At 65.0% G+C, this 23,768-nt stretch overlaps 3 protein-coding genes across 16 annotated transcripts; all 3 read right to left on the reverse strand.

The window, feature by feature from the left end:
* Positions 1–196: 196 nt before the first annotated feature.
* On the reverse strand, positions 197–8,290 carry MCRIP1 (MAPK regulated corepressor interacting protein 1). Of its 10 annotated transcripts, none has more exons than XM_045984492.1 (6): positions 8,231–8,261; positions 6,922–6,952; positions 2,079–2,134; positions 1,866–1,984; positions 1,221–1,322; positions 197–1,043 (listed from the first exon to the last, which is right to left on the reverse strand). In XM_045984492.1, exons 3-6 carry the CDS (start codon positions 2,084–2,086, stop codon positions 979–981), a joined length of 294 nt encoding a protein of 97 aa, XP_045840448.1. In that variant the 5' UTR covers positions 2,087–2,134; positions 6,922–6,952; positions 8,231–8,261; the 3' UTR covers positions 197–978. The 10 variants fall into 10 exon arrangements, with proteins under 10 accessions (XP_045840448.1, XP_045840447.1, XP_045840444.1 ...); XM_045984491.1 differs by having other exon boundaries at positions 8,226–8,235; XM_045984488.1 differs by lacking the exons at positions 6,922–6,952; positions 8,231–8,261 and adding exons at positions 3,033–3,072; positions 5,604–5,771.
* Positions 8,291–8,729: 439 nt separating this feature from the next.
* PPP1R27 (protein phosphatase 1 regulatory subunit 27) lies at positions 8,730–12,538 on the reverse strand. 5 transcript variants are annotated; one of them, XM_045984308.1, is made up of 4 exons: positions 12,201–12,538; positions 9,550–9,777; positions 9,320–9,470; positions 8,730–9,036 (listed from the first exon to the last, which is right to left on the reverse strand). In XM_045984308.1, the coding sequence occupies exons 2-4, from the start codon at positions 9,737–9,739 to the stop codon at positions 8,913–8,915; spliced, it is 465 nt and encodes a 154-aa protein (XP_045840264.1). In that variant the 5' UTR covers positions 9,740–9,777; positions 12,201–12,538; the 3' UTR covers positions 8,730–8,912. The 5 variants fall into 5 exon arrangements, with proteins under 5 accessions (XP_045840264.1, XP_045840263.1, XP_045840262.1 ...); XM_045984307.1 differs by having other exon boundaries at positions 8,731–9,036; positions 9,550–9,931; positions 12,201–12,535; XM_045984306.1 differs by having other exon boundaries at positions 8,731–9,036; positions 9,550–9,953; positions 12,201–12,535.
* A 1,314-nt stretch (positions 12,539–13,852) lies between these two features.
* Positions 13,853–23,668, reverse strand: P4HB (prolyl 4-hydroxylase subunit beta). The gene is made up of 11 exons (XM_045984303.1): positions 23,457–23,668; positions 22,351–22,557; positions 20,937–21,070; positions 20,668–20,805; positions 16,635–16,739; positions 16,329–16,454; positions 16,046–16,246; positions 15,750–15,870; positions 15,455–15,636; positions 15,296–15,382; positions 13,853–14,780 (listed from the first exon to the last, which is right to left on the reverse strand). The coding sequence occupies exons 1-11, from the start codon at positions 23,605–23,607 to the stop codon at positions 14,700–14,702; spliced, it is 1,533 nt and encodes a 510-aa protein (XP_045840259.1). The 5' UTR covers positions 23,608–23,668; the 3' UTR covers positions 13,853–14,699.
* Between the last annotated feature and the right edge of the window lie 100 nt (positions 23,669–23,768).

Consider the following 23,768-nt stretch of genomic DNA (forward strand, 5'->3'; position numbering starts at 1 on the left):
GGCCATGGTCCCTGAAGAGTACAGGAGAGCCACCTCGGCCTCTCTCCCAGTGCCCACTGCCCCCTGCAGGAGGCCCGAGCCCCCCTAGAGGAACCCAGGGAGCTGGTGGGATTTCTGGGGCTCAGGGTGGGGCCTGACCTTGGGTCTCCCGCCCTCTGTGGGCTGCCAGGACGGGGCAGGGGACAGACCAGGGTCGTTCCAGCACCACCCGCTTTATTCACTGGTCCTTTGGCTCCGGGCACAGACACTCAGCTTTTGAAGGGCACAGAGAGAAAAGGGGCCCTGGTGACCATCCCAGCACATGGCACAGGGCCAGGGTCATCTTCACACCCCTACCTGCGGGGACACCTGTGGCCTCTGGGCCGCAGACCGCAAGGGGCTAGGCCCGGCCGCCCAGGACCCTTTCTGAGGGGCGCTCAGTGCTGTCCCGAAGCTGATGCAGGAAAGGAAGGGGCCAGGCTGGACAGCGGGGTGAAGAATCAGACGCTCCCAAGGCATCCGGCCCAGAAGGGCAGCAGGGCTGGGTGAGAGTGCACAACAGGTATGGGAGAGGGCACCCCCGGCCTGCCTCCTGACCCCCTCAGGGACAAGCCCAGTCCCACCAGCCTGGGAAAGAGCAGAGGCCCCCTTGTCCCCCTCATGACCTTGGAAGTAGCCGGGGGGTAGATAGGGGCTCAGGGGGTAGGGGCAACAGGTGATGGGAAGTAGAGAGGAGTCAGAGTCAAGGCCCTGGACTGGGGGCGGGCAGAGCAGGCAGCTCCAAAGACGCGGCTCCAGGGAGAGCAGGGGCTGGCAGGGCCTCCCCCCAGTAATGCGGCCGCTGGAGACCCCGAGAAGAAAGGAGGGGACTCGGGGAGGAAGGGCAGGCCGTGGCCAGCGATTGTGCCCCTCCTGATCCTGGGGTTTACAGCCCCTCCCCCTCCCAGCATCAGGCGGCGCCCGGGTCTCCTGGAGGCCAGGGGAGGGACACAGCTCGCTTCAGGACTTCTTGGCGTCCGGCGTGTTCCGGCGCTTCAGGTCACTCAGGTCGATGGGCTTGAAGGCTGTCGGGGACAGAGCGGTCAGCGGCGGCGGGGACGCAGAGGCAGGGTCCAGGCCCCGTCCTGCACCTGTGCCTGGCAGCCCGGTCCACTGTGCCACTGTGCCACGCCGTCTCCCAGGCCTCCCGCCAGCACCGCCCCGGCTGGGCCCCTCCCTCCCGGGCCGGCTCCTCCACTCACTCTTCAGACTGGGGTTAGGGACCTTCTCCACGTACTCCTCCACCAGGCCCCGCTCGCTGCCTGACACCTGGCTCCGCAGATCTCGCTCCACACCCTGCCAGGCTGTGAAAGGCAAGGGGGTGCCATGAGCGCCCCCAGTGTGGCTGGGGAGTCAGGCAGAGTCCAATTGGTCAGGGCCCCTCCTCCTCCCCCACTCCTCAGCCCCCTACCTCACAGCTTCCGGCCCCAGGACTGCCCTCGACCTGAGCTTGTTCTGAGAGCGCCCCTTCTCTGCTCACGGCACCGGGCCCCCCCCCCCCCCCCGCCCCGGCTCCTGGCGGGCTTGCAGACACACACGTGACCCAGCACTCTCCATCCTATCCCCCCTCCTGGCACATCTGAGCACACACCCAGCCACGGGCTGGGTCCTCCTAGAGCGCCCTGTGTTCCCGGCTCCTGCAGGGGCTCCCTCTCCTGGAGACCACTTGGCCCATACCACTGCTTCCTCCCCTGCCCGCCCCCCCCACCAGACCAGACCAGACCAGACCAGACGCAGCCCCTGAAAGCCAGGCCAGGCCAGAGCCCAAACTCCGGGATAGCACTGGGGCTCGGGGGTTCTCGGAGCCCAGCCCTGGCCCGGGGGGGGGGGGGAGACACGGGACGCACCTTCGTAAATGAAACGCACATTCTCCTCGTGGGCCGGGGTGAAGATCTCACTGCTGCTTGGGGGAGAGCGGGGGCTACTGTTCCTCTTGCCGTTGTAGACAACTCTGGAGACGGGGGAGCTGGGGGGGCCCAAGCACATAAGGAAAGGCCAGGGGCGACGTGGGACCCATCCCCTACCCCCCAGGGGAGACCACCCTGCTGCCTAACACCCACCTGGTCATTGCGGGGGTGTCTGGTCCTTGCACTCCACAGCCGGGTCCCCTCGGCCTCTGAAAAGGAAGCCCAGACCCTGGGAGTGGAACAGAGTCACCCTCTCCATGGGAGCTTCAAGGGAGGGAAGGGTGCGGGGCCCACCTTCTCCATCAAGCTGTCGCCGAACTGCTGTGGGCTCACCGCCCACCCGGAAGCCCCGCAGTGGGGAGGACCAGCCACAGTCCGGGCAGAGTCAACAAGTCGGAGGCTGCGGGCCGGCAACCTGGCCCCGAACTCGCCGTGCCCTCCTTCCGGGCAGCCCCCAGCTGCTGGGCCACCCTTGCCCAGGGAGCCCCTCCCCACGGTTGGTGGCTGGGGACGGCTCCAACGGCAGGGCCCAGATGCCCTTCCGGAGTCACAGAGCACCTCTCGTGAAATCGGGACTACGGGGAGCCTCAGCGACTCCAGTGAACCCCAACTCTGCCCTCCCTGCCCACAGGGCCTGGAGTGCTGTCTTCACTGAGGCTGGTTCCCATCTGTAAAACGGGGACGGGCTTCGTGGGGAGGACCAGCTTGTGGGGCTCTGAGGCCAGGGCACGAGTGAGTCGGGGCGCTGGACGGGGCAGGAGGAAAGGCGTGAGCCTGGAAGAAGCTGCCAGGCCTGACACGGGCACAAAGACCCTGGGCTGCTGCCTACGTCCAGCCCCTCTGCCGACTCCGGTTTTAAAGCCCAGGGGAAGGCTTGGTATTTCTTTTTTTTTTTTTTATTTTATTTATTTATTTGAGAGAGAGAGATCACAAGTAGGGAGAGAGGCAGGCAGAGAGAGAGGAGGAAGGAGGCTCCCTGCCAAGCAGAGAGCCCCATGCGGGGCTCGATCCCAAGACCCTGGGGTCATGACCTGAGGGAAAGGCAGAGGCTTTAACCCACTGAGCCACCCAGACGCCCCGGTATTTTTTTTTTAAGATTTTACTTACTCGTCAGAGAACGTGAGTGAGAGCGCACAACCAAAGGGAGCTGCAGGCGGAGGGAGAAGCAGGCCTCCCGCTGAGCAGGGACCCCATCGCAGGACTCGGTCCCAGGACCCTGGGGTCATGACCCAGCCAAAGGCAGACGCGTGACCCACTGAGCCCCCCAGGCGCCCCGGGGGCTGGTATTTTTTAGGCTGTCTCAGACCAGCAGGGGACGCCCCCCTCGGCTGACAACAGAACACAGAGAAAGAAAGTTGCCTGCACAGGGCAGTCCCAGGCCTGGCCTGGCCCCAGAACAGACGACCTTAGGTACTGGGGGCAGACACAGGGGGGCCCTGGGCACAAACGCTTCTGCCCCCCTCCCTCCTAGTGCCCAGAGCACAGACATGCAGCCCCACCCAGAGGACCAGAAAGCTGTGGGTCCTTGGTCTCTGGTCACTCAGTCCTGTCCCCAACCATCCAGCCTTTGACACCTGCACGGGTAACCACAAGCCCAGGCCCTGCCCCACCCCACCCCACAGAAGCCCAGTCCCTCACAAAGGGACTTCTCCTTCCTTGGACTCAGGGGTCTTGCTGCCCTTTCCCAGGCCTCAGCCCCCGAACACTGGAGCAGAGAGAAAGCCCCTTCTGGCCTAAGGACACCCTGGGCCACTCAAGGGGCTGTCAGCAGTTGGACAAGGTGGGGAGCTCCTGTTACGCGACAGGATGGAGGGGCTGGGAGGATCAGTCAGCCCCTGCCCGCCCTCAGCCAGTCCCTGGCCTCCTCCTGCCCAGGCATCCTCCGTCCTCCCGCAGGTTGTGCTCCGTGATCCGAGAGGCCCCTGCTGCACGGCCCTGCCCTTCCTGCCTCACCTGGTCCGCTGCAGGGCTCTCCCTACCAGGCAGCCTCCAGGGACCTCCCAGCCTTTGTGGGTATGTGACCTCATCTTAGGGTCCCCTACTCATCCGCCCCGGGCCAACTCAGGTGCTCACCCGCTCTTGGCTCCTGTCACGATGTCTGACCACGATGCATTGCTGGGGCTCTCTGGACACCTCACCTGCTCCTCTCCGTCTCTGCAGACACAGGGCCTAACCTGGGCTGGCCCCAGAGCAGCTGCCCCGCAGGGCCTGAGCCTATGACCTGAGCCCCGGGCCCACAGAGCACTTGGTCCCCACACTGGGGAGCCAGCTCCGCTGGGCTTCCTGACTAACCCAGCAGCACGACAAAGTCACACCAGTTCCCTGTCCCAGACCTGCGCATCTGTCACAAAGGCCCTCCCCTATGGACGTCCTACTTCAGCTAAGGTTTCTAGTACCCCGGGCAAACTGGACACACACGGGCCCTTGTATCACACATGCAAGAACTTCTCACGGCCTGGAGCCCTGAAGAACAAACACAATGACATTTCAGAAAGGTGCCACCTTCTGCCTCCTCTCCCAGCACAAAGTCTACCCGCCAGGCCGACTGCTAGAGCCTGTGTCTTACCAGCCTGTCCTCCCAGACTGAGAAACCTCTGTGCCCTCCCAGGCCTCCCTCCCCAACATCTTGTACAGGTCCCACCTCCACCAGACCCTGCCATCTGGCAAGACTCAGCAGCACCAGGAGAAGCAGCCTCCCGGAGACAGAAGGGACAGGGACCTGCCACTCCCTCCCCCTCCCCACCTCCTACGGTGACCAGGCGACTGGGCCTCCAGCCCTGATGCCAAAGAAACTTCCCACTAAAAAACACAATCCATACGCACCCTCAGCCATCCTAGTCCTGGGTATGTGCCCAAGACAGGGGCCACGCGGCCGCTGAGAGGTGCCCGGGAGTGGCCAGAGAAGGGCCCCTCACGAGCATCCAATGGAAGAACCACTAGGAACAGGGGTGTGTGTCGAGCCTGCTCCTGCCCCTGAAGAGGGACGACACCGCTGGGAGCCTGAGCCGCGTGAGGGCAGGACACACGGCACTGAGGGAGGACAGAGGACGGACGCCTGCGGACACGGGCCCCAGGAGCAGCCGCCAGCAGAGGGCCACCCACAGAGGCTCCGGCGGGAGAAAGGGAACGACGTCAGTGGGGAGACCTCTAAGGGGACAGCTGGAGTACAATCTGGACCCCATGGACCACCGGACCTGCACGACAACATCTCCCCCACCTCGGCAGGCACGGTCTGGGTGCAATGAGGGGAGAAGGTGAGCAGTCAGCCAAGGCTGCCCGTCCGTGAGCGGCAGTTGGGAAGGGAGGCCGGAGGCTGGCTGACCACGGGGCATCTCCGACAAACCAGAGGGACACGGAGCGCCGTTGACCACCACAGAAAGTGCTGAGTGGGGCCACGAGGGTGGCAGGGTGGTGGGGGTTGGGCGACCAGTGTGCTGGCGAGAGCGGCACAGGCCTGGGGGAGTGCCAAGGACACCTAGTAAGACAGGCCGAGCCATGGAGGACCACAGAGCCTCCAGTCCAGCAGGACGGGGACCTGGTGCTCAGGGGAGGGCCGGGGGTGAGGGCCGGGGACAACAGCCTAAGGGAGGGCAGACGCTTGTCACGGAGTACCTGGCTCGTACCACTTCCCAAACCATCTCCCTCCTCCCCCTCATTTGCTTTCCCTTTTCTGCTCACAGGACTAGAGGCACAATTATTTCCGCAGCTCTGGGGCGCCTGGGGGGCTCCGTCTGTTGAGCCTCTGCCTCCGGCTCAGGTCATGATCTCGGGCTCCTGGGATCGAGCCCCACGTCAGGCTCCTGCTCAGCGGGGAGCCTGCTTCTCCCTCTCCCGCTCCCCATGCTTGTGCTCTCTCTCTCTTTTGCTCTCTGTCAAATAAAGAAATAAAGTCTTTAAAAAAAAGAAAGAAACAGGGTCGCATCTGGCAGCCGCTAGCACGTCGACGTTTGCCGCGTCCTTCCAGTCTGAGTGACCGGGACGTGAGGGACAGCTCAGTCACCGGTGTCTCAGAGCTAACGACGCAACGACGTTCTCCCCTCGGCCCACAGTCCCACCATCAGCAAGCCCGGGGCCAGCCGTCCCAGAGCCTCCAACGGGCTCCCCCGCTGCCTCTTCCCATTCGCAGGCACCCCCCATCCAACTAGACTCCCCCAGCCCCGGTCCTGACAGCCCTCCCCAAGTAATTCCCCATCCTACGTGCCCTGGGCCCTCTAATGCCACCAGGCCCTCAGCGTGGCCCAATCTACTCCTTCAGGTGTGTCTGACTGCTGGGCTCCAGCTCACACCCAAACAGTCTCTGAAGCAGAACCGCCTCGGCCAGCTGCCATCACCCCAGGGAACCACGCGCCGCCCCCCACACTGTGCGCGCTGCAGGGCCTGACTCTTGCCCACGGCTGTCGAGCTCACGCGGGCCGGCGGCTGTGTGCTAGACACACGGCAGTGTCCAGAACCGCTCTGTGGCTGGAGGTCATCCATGCTTGCTCTGCGGCCTCCAGGGAAATCCCTGCCTTCCCGGGCCTGGGCGTCCCTGTCTAAGCCAAAGCAGCCCCCACGGATGGGCCCTAGGCTCTGCTGCTTGACAGAAGACGGGACAGTCACAGGAATGCACTGACAGGGCGCTTCTGGGAGCAGCAGGCCACTGCTGACTACAAAACACAGTCCAGGGCCGTGCTGGGCACCCAGTGCAGAGCCACCCGTTCGCAGGGAGGCGGCGGCCCGGGAACTGCCAGCTTGTGTGAAAAGGCAGCCGCGCCACCAGCCACAGCAAGCGGCCGCCACCCAGCCAAGCACGGTCTGAACCCCCAGGGGCTCCCAGGATCTGAGCCTCCAGGGCCATGGCAGCCAGGGCCAGGCCCAGACAGCTCAGTCACCTAAGCTCCTCAGAGCCTGCTGATGCCTTTGCTGGCACCCCGTGGCAGGTCCCTGGACACCCTCACATCAATGTGGTTCTGCTCAGGGACAAGGAGGAGTCTCTCTGGATGGATACGTTTCGTACCTTGCTCTTGCCCGGGAACCAAGGAGACCTCCTGGGGGGAGGCAGGACATGGGGGGACCTGAAGCCCAGCCCTCAGCCCCCCAGTCCCAGACTTTCCAACACACAGCCACATGCCCAGAGACAGGAGAGGAGAGGACGCGCTCGCTGGGAAAGGCAGCGGTGAGGATTCTGGAGTTAGGAGCCGTGATGCAGACGGCAGTCGTTCTGCGCTCCTCCGGAATTCCTGAGGCTCAGAGTTTCTTAGATCCCACTTTCCCCCGACACTCCACGCCTCTGCGGTACTCGACCATTCCAGCCACGAAGACTTCCAGAAAATGACCTACTATGCCTGCAGGCACCAGAACACGGCTGTGCGAGAACCCGCAGAGGCGCTCCCCCAAGACCCAGCAAAACCTCTAAGCAGCGCACCCTCGCTCTCCGCGCTCCGTCCTGGCTGGGGCAGCAGCTCCCACCCCAAGCAACAGCCCTGAGGGCGTGCACCCCCACCCCCTGACTCAGAAACCCACCATGCCCTCCCCTCACCCCCAATCAAGCTCTGCGCTGCCCCACGCGGCCCCTGCTCCCTCTCCTCCCCACTCCCGCTCGTCTCTGAAAGCTCTCCACCCAGACCTCACGCGCGCTCCCCACTGCCAGCTGGGGGGCCGCTCGCGGTGTCCCCTCCCCGCCATACTCATCCTTGAGATTCAGCTAAAAGACCGCTTTTTCTGGGAAGCCTCCCTGGGGCTGGCCAGGGCACAGGACATGGGCACCGCCATACACCCCGTCCACCACCAACCGCGGCAGCCCCCGGGGCGGCGTCAGGCCCTGCAGCCCAGTGAGCTGGCTCCCCCGGGGCCGGGCCCAGCTCAGCCCCTTGGCGTCCCGCACCTAGCCCCGCACCGCCGGGCCTGGCCAGCTGCATCCCAGGAGCCAAGAAGCATCCTCGGGACTGTCCCTTTTGGGGAAGGGGAAGGCGGGACATTTGTCCACCTCGGCGGCGGCTGCTTGCGAGACCGAAAAGGGCGGGTCCCCGGCTGCCCCTCCCGAGCCCATCTCCCCGGGTGGCGGGGCGCCCGGTCCCGAGCGCCGCGCGGACCAGCCCCGCCACGTCCCCACGGCCCCTCCCCGCCGCCCCCTCCGCGCCGCGCTGCGCGCCCCCCTGCAGGCCCAGCGACTCGGGCGCAGCGGACCGAACGCGGCAGCGGCTCCCGGCCCTGCGCGACCCCGCCCGAGCCCTCCCCGCGCCAACCGCCGCGCCAGGGCGGGCCCAGTCGCTCCCGCCCCGCCCCCGCGCCCGCCTCACCTCGCCCCCGCGCCCGCCTCACCTCACCTCGCCCGCTCCGCTGCTGCTGCCGCCGCCACCGCCGCCGCCGCCAGCGCCGCCGCCGCCGCCGCCAGCAGGGGCCCGGCCGGAAGTGACGTCACCGCCGTGCGCAGGCGCGGGGAGCGTGAGGGCCACGTGACGGCTGGCGCGCGCAGCAGGCGGGGGCGGGGCCTGAGGCCCGGGCGTTGAGGTGCCGGCGCGCCGGGACTCCCCCGGCGGGCCTGCGGCGGGTTGGGGCGCGCGGGGTCTGCGGGGACGGGAGGCGGGGGGCGGCGGGGTCTGGGGCCGCGGACCCGCGGGGAGCGCAGCCGAGCGGCTGGGGCGGCGGCGTCCGGGGTCCCGGGGCTGGCGCGGTCAGACGGCCCGGAGCCCCGAGACCCCGGCCGCGTGCGTTGGCGCCGACGCCCGGACCCCCAAGCCGGTGTGGACGGCAGGGCCCGCGGGCCGCTGACCGGGAGCGCGGGAGCTGGGGCCCGTCCCCAGTAACCAGGCCACCACCAGGGCTAGCGAATGACGTTTATTGAAAAAGTAAAAAGAATCCCAATAAAAAATGCACCTGCAGAAAAAGCCAGGCCAGAAGGGGGGAGCCCAGGTCCCGGCGTCCCACCGGCGGGCAGTTCCGAGCACTTGGGGGGTGGGCGCCCAGCTTCTCCAGGCGGGGCCCGAGCCCCGGGGGCGGGCGGGGGGCTCAGTCCATCGTGGTCCCCTTGAAGAGCTCCACCAGGTCCTTGAAGTCCGGGTCGATGAGGTCCGACGGCAGGTCTCCGTCGTCGTTGGCGGCGTCTCTGTCTGCCCCCAGCGAGATGAGGTACCTGGGGGGCCAAGGCGGCAGTGGGGAGGTGGCCGAGGGCGCTCTGACCCGCCCCGGGCCGCGGGCTGCCGCTGACGCGCGCCCTTGTAGGGTTTCTGCAGGAGGGGCGCAGAGGGGGGAACCTGACCCCGCGGAAACGAGTGTCCAGCCCGCGGGGAAGACGGCAGAAAGGAGGTTCCTAGAGCTCCTGGGGTTCTCAGCTGGACCTAGGCCGCCCAGACCCCATCCCGGAGGCCCCTTGAGGCCAGAGTGGTGGGGACGGAGCCCGCGGCCGGACCCCTCACCTGGCTATGTCCGGGTACCCGTCGCTGCAAGCGATGTGCAGAGGCGTCCAGCCGGTCTCGTCCCGCTGGTGGATGTCAGCCCCGTACTTGACCAGCAGCTTCACGCACTCCAGGTTCCCGGAGAGCACAGCCTCGTGCAGGGCGGCCAGGCCTGCGCAGGGCAGGAGGGGTCATGGCGGAGCCTTCCCCGGACACCCCACAGACCCCGCGCTGGCCCCACAGGCACTCACCTGAGGGGTGGATGGTGTCCAGGGCAACCTTCCGAGCCCGGATGAAGCGCCCCACCTGCTCCAGGTCCCCTTGGCGGATGTGGTCCAAGAACAGGACGTCGTTAGGGAAGCGCACGCTGCGGTCGGCCAGCAGCCGCCTGCGCCGCTGCCGGGGGCTGTACCGGGCATAGCGGCTGGTCCTGCTGGGCATCCTGGGTGCTGTGGCGGGCCCGCCGTGTGGGGACCCTGCTGCTCGGGGAAGGGACGTGTCCGTCCGGGATCACACGGCGCATGCAGTCTCCTCCGCCGCCTCCGCTGCGCTCCTGGGCCGCCCGGCGCTTTGGTCTTATATAGGACCGCGGCGCTATATAAAGCTGCGCAGTCATGCTCCTGCCGGGAGGGGCTGAAACGGAGCAGCGCCGGCCCTGCGCGTGGGATCATGTTCAGTGGTTCATCTTTCAGCCCACCTGTCGCTGTGCCCTGGCCAAAGGGGTCAGATCCTTCCTGGCCACTGCTGTCTGCCCCACAGCTGGGCCCAGAAGGTGCCTTACACAGGGCAGGAGAAGGCACTAGAAGGACAGGACCCATGAGGAAGGCAAGTGGCTACCAAGGTCATGGAGAGGGCCCAGGTATCTGCCAAAGGCATGGAGACGCAGAGAAAAGGCCATGATGTCTGGTGAGGGTGGCTGCGTCCACCTCCCCAAGAACAGGGGGGCTGCTCCCCAGCCGAGGAGGAGGCACAGGGCCCTGACCATGCCAGAGAAGGTCCAGCCCTACCTGTATCCCTCCCTGTCACTTGTCACCTCCCCTCAGGCTTGCACCGTGCTGCCCTCCTCCTCAGAAACTTCCCAGGTCAGAATCCAAATAAACGCCTAGGTTCCCGGCTGCCCAGCCCATGCCGCCCTGTTTCCCTGCATCCCCGTGTCCCCACCCCCCACACTTCCCCTGCTTCCAGGCTCCCGCCTCAGTGCCGAGGACACCCGTGCTCCCACTTGAGAGAGCGTGCCATCTGCCCCCCCAGGAGGGGCCATCACACCTCGTGGGGCGTGGGTCACGTTGGCCTAGACACCTGTGGGAGTGGAACCAGCAGAACGCTGAGGAGGTGCCCAGCCAGCTGGGCCGGCACGGGTGGTCCTACGTGGCCACCAGGGTGGAGGTGGCCCGGCTCCCCGGGAGAGAAGCAGTAGACGTGAGCACAGTCCCCGGAGCACGCCTTGGGGGCTCGGGCAGACCCCGCAGCACATGAGGCTGGCTGCGTCTATTAGGGCTGCTGTCATCGAGCACCAGCCTGGGGACTTAAACCTGATTTTGTCGTGGTTCTAGAGGCCAGAAGCCGGAGATCAAGGTGTTGCAGGGGTGGTTCCTTCAGAAGGAGAACCTGCTCCAGGCCCCTCTCCTGGCTTTTGGTGGTGGTACTTGGCATTTTCTGGCTCGGAGATGTATCACCGCATCTCGGCTTTCATGTCCACGTTGTCTCCTCCCTGTCTGTGTCCAGATTCCCCTTTTGTAAGAATCCCAGTCACTGGATTAGGGCCTTCCTATTCCAGCATGACCTCATCTTGGCCGATCACACCTGTGGCCCCTTTACTTCCAAATAAGCTCACAGTCTGGGGTTCTGGGGTTAGCCACATCGGAAGATTGGAGGGATGCGGTGCGGCCCGTAACGTGGGTGCGATCCCCCTGGGTGGTCACCCAAATCCTGAATGAGGACAGAGCCCAGATGGACGGGCGCTGGGCACAGGGGTAGAGCAGGCAGCCTGCTTACCAGCAGCCTTGTGTCACCAGGCTGGTTTGGATCCAACAAAATCAAATCAACAAATGTGTTTAACACCCTCTAGGTGCAAAGCCTTGGGCCAAATGCTGTGGAGAAACGGGGCACTGCCTCGGACCGACTGCCCGCCCTGACAAGTTTCCCCAGCCCTTCCCAGAGCCCCTGCCTGCTGCTGCCGGGGCCCAATACAGGCCTGGTGCCCGGTGGCCCCGCACTGCAGGCTCAGAGGCTGGTGCCAGCTGATCTTAACTCCTGGTCACTTGGGAGGGGTCAGTATAGCTTCTGGCTGGTTTCCAGGAGAAAGAACTTTCCTTTGATGTGAAGATTGCCTATTCTGGTGTCGTGGAAAGTTGTGTCTGCCCTCCCAGAACCCCGGCTACAGCTGCCAAGGGCGCAGCCCTTCCCGAGAGTGACCCAGCTTTGGGCTAGAGACAGGCCGGCCCGCGCCAGCCTGTTGGCAACCCCAATGATGCAGCCTCTGGTCCATCTGACTGAGGTGGGCTGAGAGCTTGGCGGTTTGTGGCTATGGTGTTTCCATTTGGATCAGAGAAGGGACGGGTGCCCAAAGCCCCCTCCTGCCAGTCACAACAAATCCCCTGAAAGGTATTTAATGTGCTTTTTATTCTAGTGAGGACGCGGGACTGTCCTCTAAACCACGGGCGTGACCTGAGGCATCCCCTTCGGGAAACCTTTGGTCAGAAGCCAGGGCTGAGCATCTGACAGGAGGCTGTTTGCAGAGCCTCCCTCTTCCGCAGCCACGGTGGAGCCGAACCGGATCGATCCGGCTTGGCCCCTGACACCCACGGGCACTTGGGAAGTGACCTGGTTTGGACGGTGCTAGGCTTCTGCCTTCTAGAGCCCTACAGCCAACTAAGACATTTAATGAATCCAAGAAGCTTACTCGGAAAAGTCCAAGGAAAAGCGGGAGCCCGAGGGCCTGTTAGAACAGGTGCAGGCCCGTTGCCGGCCGCTCTTCTGCAGGCAGGCTTTGCGGCTGGAGGACCTCAAGGGGCTGGTGCGCGGCCGGACCGCAGTCTCTAAGCACCTGCAGAGAGCAGAAGAGAAGGGGGAGGGGAGAGGGAGAGTCGGGATGTCCCAGGTTGCTAAGCCGGAGCTGAGCACCCTGCTAATCCCGCGGCTCTGCCGGGTCTCGGACTCCACCGCACAGCCTCCCGGCCAACCCCGGGCCCTGGAATGTGCCCGTCAGCTGCCTCTGCGAAAGGGGAAAGGTATGGGTGACTCACTCCCCTCCCGGGAGCACATGACGGCCCGGCTCTCCGTGCGCAGGACACGGCTTGGCACAGCTGGGTCGTAGGGTCACCCACACCCGCCGCCGGGGCGGGGAGCACAGCCTCCCTCAGTGCGCAGCTCTGACTCCCGATGGCCTCGCTCTGTGCTGGTTTCCTCCGCTGGAGGCCACGCGTCCCCCCCGCGGGAGCAGCTCACATTTTGCGGGCAGGGCTACCGCCCTCCTAGGACCAAGACGGGACACACGTAAACCCTGGAGTGGGAGAGCTAGAAGCCAGCGCCGGCACAGGCCACCTGAGAACCAGGGCCGCCCAGGGGAGGAGAGGCCGAGGGCCCGGCTGGTGCTGCGGAGGGTGCTAACGTGGGGTCCTCCGCGCGCGCTTGCTGGGTCCTGCGCTCCTCCCCTGAGCTGGGGTGGGTGCGGGCCTGGAGGCCGGGCTGCCAGCGGCAGGGACTCGGGCCGCACACGGGAGTGAGCAGAGAACACCGAGAGGAGCCCGATGGCAGCGCATCTCACGGGCACGTCTGCACCGGCCAAGCCCCCGCCGGCACGCGGGCATTAGAGCTGGGGGCCAGGGGCTGAACAAGGCGTGTGTGCTGCAGGGCTTCTCGGGAGCCGTGCTTCGTGCTGCCCTTGCCCCGAGGTGGGCCAAACGTTCCCTCCCGGCATCCCTTCCCACCCACCTGCTGCTGTGGACGTGCTCGGAGACCACCAGATGCAAAGCCCTGGGTGGGGATGGCTGGGCGACCATCGGAGTCCCACCAGCCGGGTGGAGCCCCTCTCCTGCTCTCAAGAGAGACCCACGGGCGCCCCCACACTGCCCGGGGTCCCAAGGAGTCACCGTCGGCCCTGCACCGCAGCTGGGCCCGCCATCCAGGAAAACCAGTTCTCTCAGTGTGAACCCCAAGCGAGCTGAGGTTCTACAGGTCAAATCACATTTTAAAACCTGGGTGACTTGCTATTTGAACACGCGACCCCGACCAGTGTGGCTCAGTGGTGAGCACAGCAATGCCACTGGGTCACCCGTGCCCAAGCGCACACCGCTGACTCGTCAGACCCCCGGCGGCCTCCACAAGGGGCCACCTTGTGTCCCAAGGCAGCGAGACGCCCCAGGACAGCACCAGACCCCCACCCCCATCCAGCTGCAGCACCCGCGGCCGTGCGTGTTTGGCGACTGACCACCTGGGACACGCCTGTGGCTCCTGTGGACGCCCCACGCTCCGAGAAAGCTGCCCCGATGGGGAGAGGCCTGACCCTGGCCCACTCCCCACCACATGCAGAGCTTCTGAAGCAGAGACGAGAGGTAGTAAAATTTCAACTTTATTTGGCCAATGTATTCAATTCCAATATCGTGGTAGAAACAGCTGAAGAACGGCCCACACATGGTTCGGCTCAAGCACCCTTGGCCGTTGTCCAGCCTGGAAATGGAGGGTTCTGGTTGTGTCTGCCGCAGGCCTCAGGTGGTGCTGACGTCACAGAGCACCCGGAGCCTGGCTCGGGGAGGAAGGGGGGGCCGCCCGGGTCTGCCCTGGGCTCAGCCGGCATCCACCACCCCCTCCAGTCCTACAAGACCCTGTGACGGAGACCTAGAGTCTCCACCTAAGCCAACAACACGAGACCCACGCTCCGTCACGCGGCACCAGCAGGAGGGGAGAGGGACCCTGCTGGCCCGGCTCGGCCCCTCCCACACGGGGGACAGGAGTCTCCAGGGAGGCCCGGCCACAGTGGGACACCCTGACGTCCAAAAATGTCTCAAAATCCCACAAATGGAATTTCTTAAAGTGATAGAATAAACCCTAACAGGAAGGAGACTTCACCTGCCATGAGATTCAGAGACATTTTAACAAGCACTTTGGACAGACCCATGTACGAAAAAGTACATCACTATTGAAAAAAAACAACGGCCCACCACAGTGAGCTGCCCGGGGCAAAATCCCTTTCCAAAAACTGAAAAGCACAAGTAAGAGACGGGTCTAAGTTTACACGTGTTGGGATAAAGTGATGCTTCAGAAAAATTCCCTGCATTGCCGGTCGGTGGCCCTTCCTTCCCGTGAGGGTCCTCGGGCTTCCGGAGGCCGCGCCACTGGGCGGCGCTGCCCGTGGGTGGGGGGTGGGGGTCGTGTCTGGGGTGCCAGGTCCGCGCGCTGCACCTCACAGCTCGTCTCGCACAGCTTTCTGGTCGTCCTCCTCCTCCAGGTCAGGCTCTTCCGCTTCTTCCAGATCCTCCAGGTCCTGGGGTGGAGGAGAAGGACGTGAAGAAACCCACTGGGCCAGGCCGGTGGCACAGCCCGGCCCCAGCCCCCGGGCCCTGCAGCCCAGCCGGCCACGCGGACAGAAGCGACCAACTCTGGGCTCTACGAGTGGACGCGAGGGGGTCTTCCGCCACCAAGACCGACGCGGAGGGGAGCCCAGGACCCCAGCCTCCAGGGTCTGTGGGGCCAGGGACAGCCCTGGGGCCCCACGCCAGCTTCACGGTGTGCTCCCTTGGCAGGGCTCCTGCCCCTTCTGCCCCCCCACCCCCACCCAGCAGACAACCCTCTGCTTCAGCCCAGCCGCCCAAGGCCGAAGCTGCTGTCCAGCAGGACACCTCAGCCACCCGGCTGGGGAGGAGCCCGAGTCCCGGCTGGCAGGGGCCCGTATGGGACCCATCTAAGGTGCCGCGAGCAAATACCAGCACTCCGAGAGCCGCTGCCCGGCCTGGGGACACACTCATGCCCCTCTAGCGGCGCCCACAGAGTTCCACTCACGTCATCATCCCCAGCCCCGTCCTGGCCACCGCTCTCCAAGAACTTCTTAAAACCGTCTAGTGTCCGCTCCCCGTTGTAATCAATGACCTGTGGGGGGAGGGAGGGTCAGGGAGCTGGACCGCCCCCGCCCCCCGCCTCCCACCTGGGCCGGCCGCGCACCGTCCTGTCGGCGCTGGCGGGGAAGAACTTCAGCGTGGGGAAGCTGTGCACTTTCACGGCCTCCACCTCGTTGGCCGTGGCGTCCATCTTGGCGATGACGATGCTTTCGTGGTCCTTGTACGTCTCTCCCAGCTTTTCCCAGATGGGGGCCAGCTGTTTGCAGTGGCCGCACCACGGGGCATCTGGAAGAGAGCCAAGCCAAGGCGCTGGGCCCAGAGCCGCCCGCTGCCCGCCCCCAGTGCGCACGTCCTCACGGGGCGGACAGGCCCGGGGGTGCTGGGGGGACCTCACTTACAGAATTCCACAAAGACGTTCTTTTTCTCGTCGAAGGCAACTTCTTCAAAGTTCTTCCCAACCAGCACCTTGACGGGCTGCTTGTCCCAGTCTTCGGGCAGCTCCTGGCTCATGAGGTGGGGCTGGAGGGCAGGGGAACAGGGTCACGGACGCCCGGAACCCCCACAGCGGCCCTCGGAGCCATGGGAGAGGACCGTGTCCAGAGGTCGGAGCTGCTCCACGCTCCCTAAGCAGGGGAGCCCCGAGGGCCCAGAGGCCGGCACAGGCCAGCGCCACGCCAGGACGCGGCTCCCCCACCTTGATCTTGCCCTCCAGGAAGCGAAGGCAGAACTCCTCGATCCTCGCCGACGTCAGCTCGTCGGACTCCGGCTTGTACTTGGTCATCTCCTCCTCCAGGGTGATGAGGCGCACGGCGGGGCACTCCTCCTTCTTGAGGCCGAAGAACTCGAGGATGCGCTGGTTGTCGGCGTGGTCGCTGTCGATGAAGATGAACAGGATCTGGGGGGAGAGGCGCGGTCAGGTGGGGGTCAGGTGGGGACCCACAGTGGTTCCCACCCGCCGCAGGTGCGCCAGGGCTCACCTTCCCCTTGAAGCGCTCAGCGGCCTTCTTGAAGTCGCTCAGCTTGCTGTCGTAGTCGGACACGCTCTTGGGCAGGAACAGCAGGATGTGGGTCTTGATTTCGCCTCCGAAGATCTTTGGGGCCGTCTGTGTCATAAGCAGAGGGCATTGGGTCTGGGCCACGAACTGAGCCGTTAACGAGATTCCCTCGGCGGCTGTGATGCCACCGGGGCAACGCTGCGTATTGAAGGGTCCCTGGGGCCAGGACCTTGTGACCCTCCCGTGCCACCCCATCCTCAGGGCACAGGACCCACAGGAGAGCCGCACCTGCTCCGTGAACTCGATGACCAGTGGGAGCTGGTTGTGCTTGATGAAGTCCAGCAGCTTCTCTTTGGTGATGTCCCCCTCAAAGTTGTTGCGGCCTTCGTCGAACTGTGGATGCAGAGAGGGCCGGGAGGACCCTGGTGCTCCCAGAGCCTCCCGCAGCGCCCCCGCCCCTCCCCCCGCCCCCCGCCCGCCTGGGCTTGGCAGTTCCGCGGTCCGGCAGCCCCCTTCCGGTCCTTCCGGTCGGGGCTTTCAAGAGCAGCAGGGAGTAGAAGCCACATGCCTCTGTCCAGGAAACAAAGCCCGGGAGAGCTGCAGAGGGCAGCCTCTCTCCCAGCACCTGGCAACAGCGACACCAAGGGGAGGGCGCGGGGCCTTTCACAGCGGCTGCAGTTTCCTGCTTGGCCTCCGAGCGCGCCCTCTCCCGGGCCTGCTGTGCCCTTGGACAGAAGCGGAGATGAGGGATGTCCAGACAGACAGAGGTCAGCCAGGACCGCCTCCACCAGGCAGCCGCCACAGACTGCCAGAAACCCGACACTCTCACCATCCAGCTGCTGTCAGCGTGGAAAAACCAACTTTCCCAAGTTACTACAAATAACTTGTTTTAGATGGACAAGGTTTTTTTTTTTAAACAGTGAGTTTCCAGGGGTGCTTATCGCTGTGGTTAAACAAGGTGTGGTGATACCCATGAGAGCAGTGCTTTTTTTTTTTTTTTAAATATTTTATTTAGTTATTTGACAGACAGAGATCACACGTAGGCAGAGCAGCCAGAGAGAGAGGAAGGGAAACAGGCTCCCCGCTGAGCAGAGAGCCCGATGCGGGGCTCGATCCCAGGACCCTGAGATCATGAGCTGAGCCGAAAGCAGAGGCTTTAACCCACGGAGCCCCCCAGGCGCCCCTGGACGGACAAGGTTTAAGTTGCCTCCTCACCCAACGTGGGCCTGAGGTCAAGAGTCACGCGCTCTTCTGACTAAGCCAGCCGGGCGCCCCTGGGGGGCTCAGTCAGTGAAGCCTCTGCCTTCGGCTCGGATCATGGTCTCAGGGTCCTGGGATCCAGTCCCGCTTGGGCTCCCTGCTCAGCGGGGAGCCTGCTTCTCCCTCTGTCTCTCTCTCAAATACATAAAATCTTTACGAGAAAGAAAAATTTCTCAGTTCTAGTTTCTGACCCAATAGAAAACAGTAAGTATGGTATGCAGCCACTCCCGCTCTCTGGGATCCCCAGTAACATGAAGACTTTGAGGGGCCCGAAGGCGGAAGGCCCAGCTGTTCCCCAGACAGGCCCAACGGGAGCCCAGCTACAGCTGCGGCTCTGGATGGGGGGCCTGAGCCTGCCCAGGTGAGCCTTCCGTCCTTCCCTCCGAACTGTCAGATCAGACCCAGGGACAGAAACTACCATCCTTTCCTTCCCAGTCATTCCCCCCTGCGCTTCCCCAGAGGAACTTCTGCAAGAGCAGGCGGCCACTCCCCGCTGCCGCCAACATTCTGCTCCGGCCAGGCTCCATCCTGACCGCGACGGGGGCTGCTCCGTTCGACCGGACCAAGGGCTGGGCACTGGGAGCCTCCCTCCTGGGCAAAACTGAAGCCTGCTTGCTCTCCCCCACGCCAGGGATGGAGAAGAGGTAAAGGGCAAGGAGCCAGGAGGCTGGGCCCCCCCAGGCCTGCGCCCCCAGCAAGCTGCTGAGCCCCTCCGAGCGGCACAGGCCACGGCGCCCGCCACTTCCCCAGAACCGTGTCCGCCCCCACGCTGGGAGCAGTCTGCCCTATTTCACGCGAGGCCTGAAGAACAGAGTTGCCCCACGCACCTGTCTCGAGACACGATCTTTTCAGTAACGGTACCGCATCCCATGATGCTCACTGTCTACGTTAGTGAAAAACAGTCAGCTCTCCCCCAGCTAGGGACAGCAGAGGCCAGCTGCACTGGGCCCCAGCGACTAACGTCCCCAAAAGGCTCGACGCTGTAGGCAATGGAGGAGAAGCCTAGCCCCACAGCTACTCCTAGACCTCCAGCTCCAAAGAATAAAAAAGAAAAAGCAGAGCCCGCAACAAAGACACAGCGTAAGCAGCTCTCAAACCAAAGGTCCAACAAGCAGTGACCCATGACCCAAGCCCCCATCTTTCCAGTGAGTGCCTGCTGGCTGCTCCTGGGAGCCCACCTGCCCTGTCCTGCTAGGAAGGCACCCGGCTCAGCGTGCCCCCCACCCCCCAACGGCCCTGGGCAGACAGGAAGACCCAGCGCACTTTGAGGAACTGGGCTGATCAGCCCGCAGGAGACAGGAAGCTGCCCGAAAGGAACTCACGAGCTGGACCCGAGCCTCCCTCCTCGTATCCGTGGCGTGGCCCATGGGACGACAGCTGTGACTCCCACTGACCCGCACAGCACCAAGTCCCTGGGCTCCACCGGGCTTCTGCTCAAGGCTGCCCCCAACCGGCATCAGACCCAAGGGGGCCGGCTGTGCCCTGGGAGCAAGGACCACAGGAAGCAAGCACACGGTGGTCAGTTTACCCACTGAGCTCCTGCACGTGAAGCCTCCGCAGACCCTCACGGACACGTAAGCACCCACAGGTCCTGCATGAAAACTGGTGCTCTAGGGGTGCCTGGGGGGGGTCAGATGGTTGGGTGTCTGCCTCCAGCTCAGGTCACGGTCCTGGGGTCCTGGGATCGAGTCCTGCATCAGGCTCCCTGCTCAGCGCGGTGCCTGCTTCTCCCTCTCCCTGCCTCTCCCTCCCTTCTTTTCCTCTCGCAGACGAATAAATAAAGTCTTAAAAAAAGACGAGTGGGGCTCTGGATCTTCAGGGTGGGGGGAAGCACCGTGTGGACGCAGGAGCGCGAACTGGCCTCGGTGGCATCAGAGTAACTCCTTCCTCCATCAGCCTCAACTGCAGGACTCAGGACTCCCGCCACCCCGAGGCCCACCCCTCCAACGCCCCAGGGGCTCCCAGAACTCCTCGTCACACGTGTAACCAGATCTCCCGGGCGCCCGTGCGAGGCCTAGTGGCTCGTCTAGCAAAGCTGCTCCCTCTGAGAGCGAAGACAGCGTCCGGAGTTCTCCCGAGGCGGGACGGACTACAGCAATAGCGGAATGGCGAGGACAGCAGAAGAAAGCCACCCCAAGCCAGCGTGTCCCCGGTCCTCCGCCTGGGAGACACCTAGGCCCCCTGCCAGTGCCTGGCCAGGTGCAGCAGTTACTACGGAGAGCTGACCGCGGCCCCACACGTCAGGGGGCGCACGCATGGGGGCCCCAGCCTGGAGCCTGGCACCCCTTCGGACCACACACTGTACTGCTTTATTGGAGCTCTGAACCTGCCTGCTTCCTGCAGGGACGAAGCAGGACTCAGAGACCCTATCTCCAGCCCCGAGGACACGCCTCCTGCCCCGTCCCCACTCTCCAGGGGTGTTCTCCCTCTCCACCGCCTACGCCATCGGAACCGCATGGACACACCACGGGCCAAGGCAGGAGAGCGTATTCGGACATCACGGGGGTTCAGCCAGCCCACCTGGCTGTGTGGTGGCTAAAACAAAAGTTGAAAGACCCTGTGACCCCATGGTCACGCTGCACATGAGAGCCAGGCCTCGTCCTAGCAACGGTGCAGACAACTGAAGGGCACATGGCCCAGGCCTCGTGCTCACCACACCGCGGGGGGCCGGGCTGGGCCGGTGGTGGGAACAACCGCCCAAGAGCCAACGCTCAGGGTCTCTGTTTCCAGTGAGCAGGACCGACACGGAAGCAGGAGCGCCGGTCGCACAGCGCCGTCTGCGTCATTACGATCCTAGGCTTGGAACCAGTCACCGCGCGACCTCTGCCGTCCTTCCCCGTCTCTTTCGGAAGAGCCAACCCTGCAGCCGCCATGCGGGCCACAGCAACCCCACGGCGCAAAGTCTGAAGGCCCGTGCAAGCGGCTCCTCCGGCCGGACGTTGCACAACTGGCCCCGTAAGTCGGCCCGGGGCAGGGCAGCACCGCCCGGCCAAGGTCCGCCAGGCCCCACCCCCCCCACCGTGTCCCAGCACCCGGGGTGGGGCCGAGGGAGGCCGCTCACCTTCTTGAAGAGCACGACCCCGTCCCCGGCCAGCTGGTATCTGGAGAACACGTCACTGTTGGACGTGATCCCAAAAGGTATGTCGTCCACCGCCTCCGCTGCCAGCAGGAACTGCTTGGCAAAGTCCGACTCCACGTCCTACAGAGGAGAAGCTGTAGGGGCGGCCACAGTTCCCCGCACCGCGGACCCCCGCCGGGCCCGGCCCCCGGGGATCCCTCCTCCCACGCTGGGGGGAAGAAGGCCCCGAGAGAAAACTCCCAAGCCTCTACCTTGAAGAAGCCAACGACGGTCACCTCGCTGGACTCCAGCAAGGCCTCTGCAGCTGCCCTGTCAGGCAGCGTGGTGGCAGCCGGGCCTGTGCGCTTCTTCAGCCAATTCACGATGTCCTCGGCCTCCCGGCCAGCTGTGCCCAAACACATGCGGTTCCGCTGAGAGCCGGGCCCGCCCAGCCCACCCGGCCAGAGCCGGCTGTTCCCCTGCCGCAGGACAGCCACCTCGTCCTCACGCCCGTGAGTCCTACCGCCAACAAGACTCTTCTGTGCGCGAGAGAAGCTGCGACAGAGTCGCAGGGAAAAGCAGTGGCTGCCTCTGGCCATAGTTACAATTCGTTTTCCTTCCCCGGTTCCTCTGCATCTTAGGAATCTCCTGACACTGAAGATCACTGAGCGCGCACACACACTTCTCCCCGGCCTTACTCTGCGCATCACCTTAATTAAAGATGTGGTAGAACTTTAAACAAAAAAAAAGGGGGGGCTGCTCGAGAAGTCTGCTGAACACCAGCGTTCCCTGCGAAAACACGCAGAGCTCCAGCTGGCCTTGCGTGTCCCGGCCGCTCTGGCGTCGCTGTCCGCGGGGGTGGCCCACCGCACGTGCCTGCCGGACCAGCAGGGCAGAGCGATCATACACCTGCGTGCCACCCAGGGCCGACAAGACGGACAGCTGGAAGCCCGACTCCTGAGCCCGAGGCCAGTCTCTCCCCCCGGCAGCTCGGCTGCCTGGTCCACCCTGAGAGAGGCTGCAGGGGCTCGCACCGGGAAAAGGGCTCTAAGTGGTGGCTCAAGGCTGAGTCACCCGTTACAGGTGGGACTAGGAGTGGCTGTCTCGTTCGCCAAAGCTACGCGTCAGCGATGGGATCGTAGAACTGTGCGCTTCCTGTTCCAAAAGCGAACACGGGAACCATAAAACAGCAGCACGGGAAGGAGACCAGAGTCGCCAGCGTCAGGATTAACCAGGCTCCTCCAGAGCATTCCGACGGCACAGCCACAGAACCGGTTCTAGAGACAGAAGTCTCTCCTCTCATCAGTACCTACCAGGCCACAGGGGCCCAGCCCCCGAGGCAGCCACAAGGGCTCGCGCTGCAGAGAGCTCAGCTGTGACAGGTGCCTGATGCTGGCCTGTCCCTGGCGGCACTCGGCTTGGCAGCTGGAACACCCGAGTTAGCGGTCACTACACTCGCTCCTCTGTGTGGTCCCAAGGGCCCCAGCCTTCCTCTCCTCCCCGGTCAGTCTTGGGACGCGCCTCAGCTCGTCAGCCCTGAAGGCTGTCCCCCTCCACCAGAGAGACGCTGCAGGGATGGCTGGACACCCCTCACAAGGGCCTGAGAGGCGGAACTGGACGGAGAACAGGTTCCCCTCCCCGCCCCTCGGCTACGCTCCACGTTCCGGGGCAGTGTGGGAGTCACACCTGTGTACTCCCTGGGAGCAGCTGTGTCCCCGTTCTTGAAGAACTTGATGGTAGGGTAGCCGCGGACACCATACTGCTGGGCCAGATCAGACTCTTCTGTGGCATCGACCTTGGCCAGCCTGATCTCCGAACCTTCTGCCTTCAGCTTCCCAGCGGCTTTGGCGTACTCGGGGGCCAGAGCCTTGCAGTGGCCGCACCAAGGGGCATCTGGAAAAGAAAGTGGGGTGCTAGAGAGCGGCACTGCCCAGTCCCACCGCTTCCCCCGCCTTCTCCTCCGTACTTCCTTGCATAAAAATCTTATCTGCTCACCCCGATAACCCGGGAACACTCACCGCCGGGCGGATAGCTCGGGGCTCGGAAGCAGTATTGGGACAGAGGCCACCAACGACAAACCGCACCAGCCCCCACTGCTCCGTCCCGTCGGCAGGGGACAGACTCTAGCGGCAGGGACCCTCCCATCCCTGCGGGCAGCACGGGCAGCCGTGTCCCTGGCACTGCCCTCGGGGAACCCAGGGGGGCTAAGAGCTGGTCCCGAGTGCCAGCCGCTCCTGGGCACAGCGGCCCCGACACTGCTTAGCAGAGACGCGTGGCCGGGGCAGCAGCGCGGCCTCTCCGCTGAGGCCGGCAGCCCCGCGGGGCTCGAGACTCCGGCCGGCCGCGACAACACTTACACGCACACAGGGGTGCTGGGTGCGGGGTGGACGGCGCGCTGCAAGGCAGTGCCCGCAGGGGCGCGCGCTCTGGGGCCGGCCCGGGGCAGGCGGCGGGCTGCCCCCCGAGCGCCCCTTTGTAAATGCGGCGGCTCACAGGGGTCCCTCGCTCTCCCGGGCCCACGGGGGGACCCGCCACGCGGACAGCGGCACAAAGGCACGAGCTGGCCGTGGACCTGCCGTCGCCCCCGGAGTCCGCTCGGGCAGGAGGCGCGGCCCCGGGACTGACAGCAGCTCCGCGGGCTGCCGAGGGGCGGCGGCCCGTGCGGCCGGGTGGGGCGGGCGCCCCGGAGCGCCGCCTGCCCGCCTGCCCGCCTGCCCCCGGCCCCGGCCCCGGCCCCGATCCCCCGTCCCCGCCCCGCGGCGGCCAGGCCCGGCCCGGGCGGCGGCACTCACAGAACTCCACCAGCAGGTACTTGTGGGCCGCCAGCGCCTCCTCGAAGTTGCCCTTGTTGAGCACCAGGACGTGGTCCTCCTCCTCCGGGGCGGCGGCGCCCGCGCGCGTCAGGGCGGCCAGGGCCAGGCAGAGCAGAGCGCGGCGCAGCATGTCGGCAGCGGGCGCGGCGCTTCAGTTGGCGCCGCCGGGACAGCGAGGCCACGAGAGCGCGCGCCGGCCGCCCCGCCCCTATAAGCCCGAACGCCGCCGAGCGCGCGCCCGCCCGCGCCCGCGCCCGATTGGCTGGTGGGCGTCGGGGCCCGCCTTCGAAG

The sequence above is a fragment of the Meles meles genome, chromosome 18 (genome assembly GCF_922984935.1).
Source record: "Meles meles chromosome 18, mMelMel3.1 paternal haplotype, whole genome shotgun sequence".
NCBI lineage: Eukaryota > Metazoa > Chordata > Mammalia > Carnivora > Mustelidae > Meles > Meles meles.

What these genes read in the sequence shown, in the direction of transcription:
- MCRIP1 (XM_045984483.1), bottom strand. An exon ending in GACACCCCCGCAATGACCAG is followed by an intron (nt 1,985 to 2,078) that starts GTGGGTGTTAGG and finishes GGGCCCCCCCAG; the next exon opens with CTCCCCCGTCTCCAGAGTTG. An exon ending in TGTGCGTTTCATTTACGAAG is followed by an intron (nt 1,323 to 1,865) that starts GTGCGTCCCGTG and finishes TGCCTTTCACAG; the next exon opens with CCTGGCAGGGTGTGGAGCGA.
- PPP1R27 (XM_045984308.1), bottom strand. Translation starts at nt 9,739, where the DNA reads ATGCCCAGCAGGACCAGCCGCTATGCCCGGTACAGCCCCCGGCAGCGG. An exon ending in GGACACCATCCACCCCTCAG is followed by an intron (nt 9,471 to 9,549) that starts GTGAGTGCCTGT and finishes TGCCCTGCGCAG; the next exon opens with GCCTGGCCGCCCTGCACGAG. An exon ending in GGGTACCCGGACATAGCCAG is followed by an intron (nt 9,037 to 9,319) that starts GTGAGGGGTCCG and finishes TTGGCCCCCCAG; the next exon opens with GTACCTCATCTCGCTGGGGG.
- P4HB (XM_045984303.1), bottom strand. Translation starts at nt 23,607, where the DNA reads ATGCTGCGCCGCGCTCTGCTCTGCCTGGCCCTGGCCGCCCTGACGCGC. An exon ending in GTACCTGCTGGTGGAGTTCT is followed by an intron (nt 22,558 to 23,456) that starts GTGAGTGCCGCC and finishes TTTCTTTTCCAG; the next exon opens with ATGCCCCTTGGTGCGGCCAC. An exon ending in GGGTCGTGCTCTTCAAGAAG is followed by an intron (nt 16,740 to 20,667) that starts GTGAGCGGCCTC and finishes CTGCATCCACAG; the next exon opens with TTCGACGAAGGCCGCAACAA.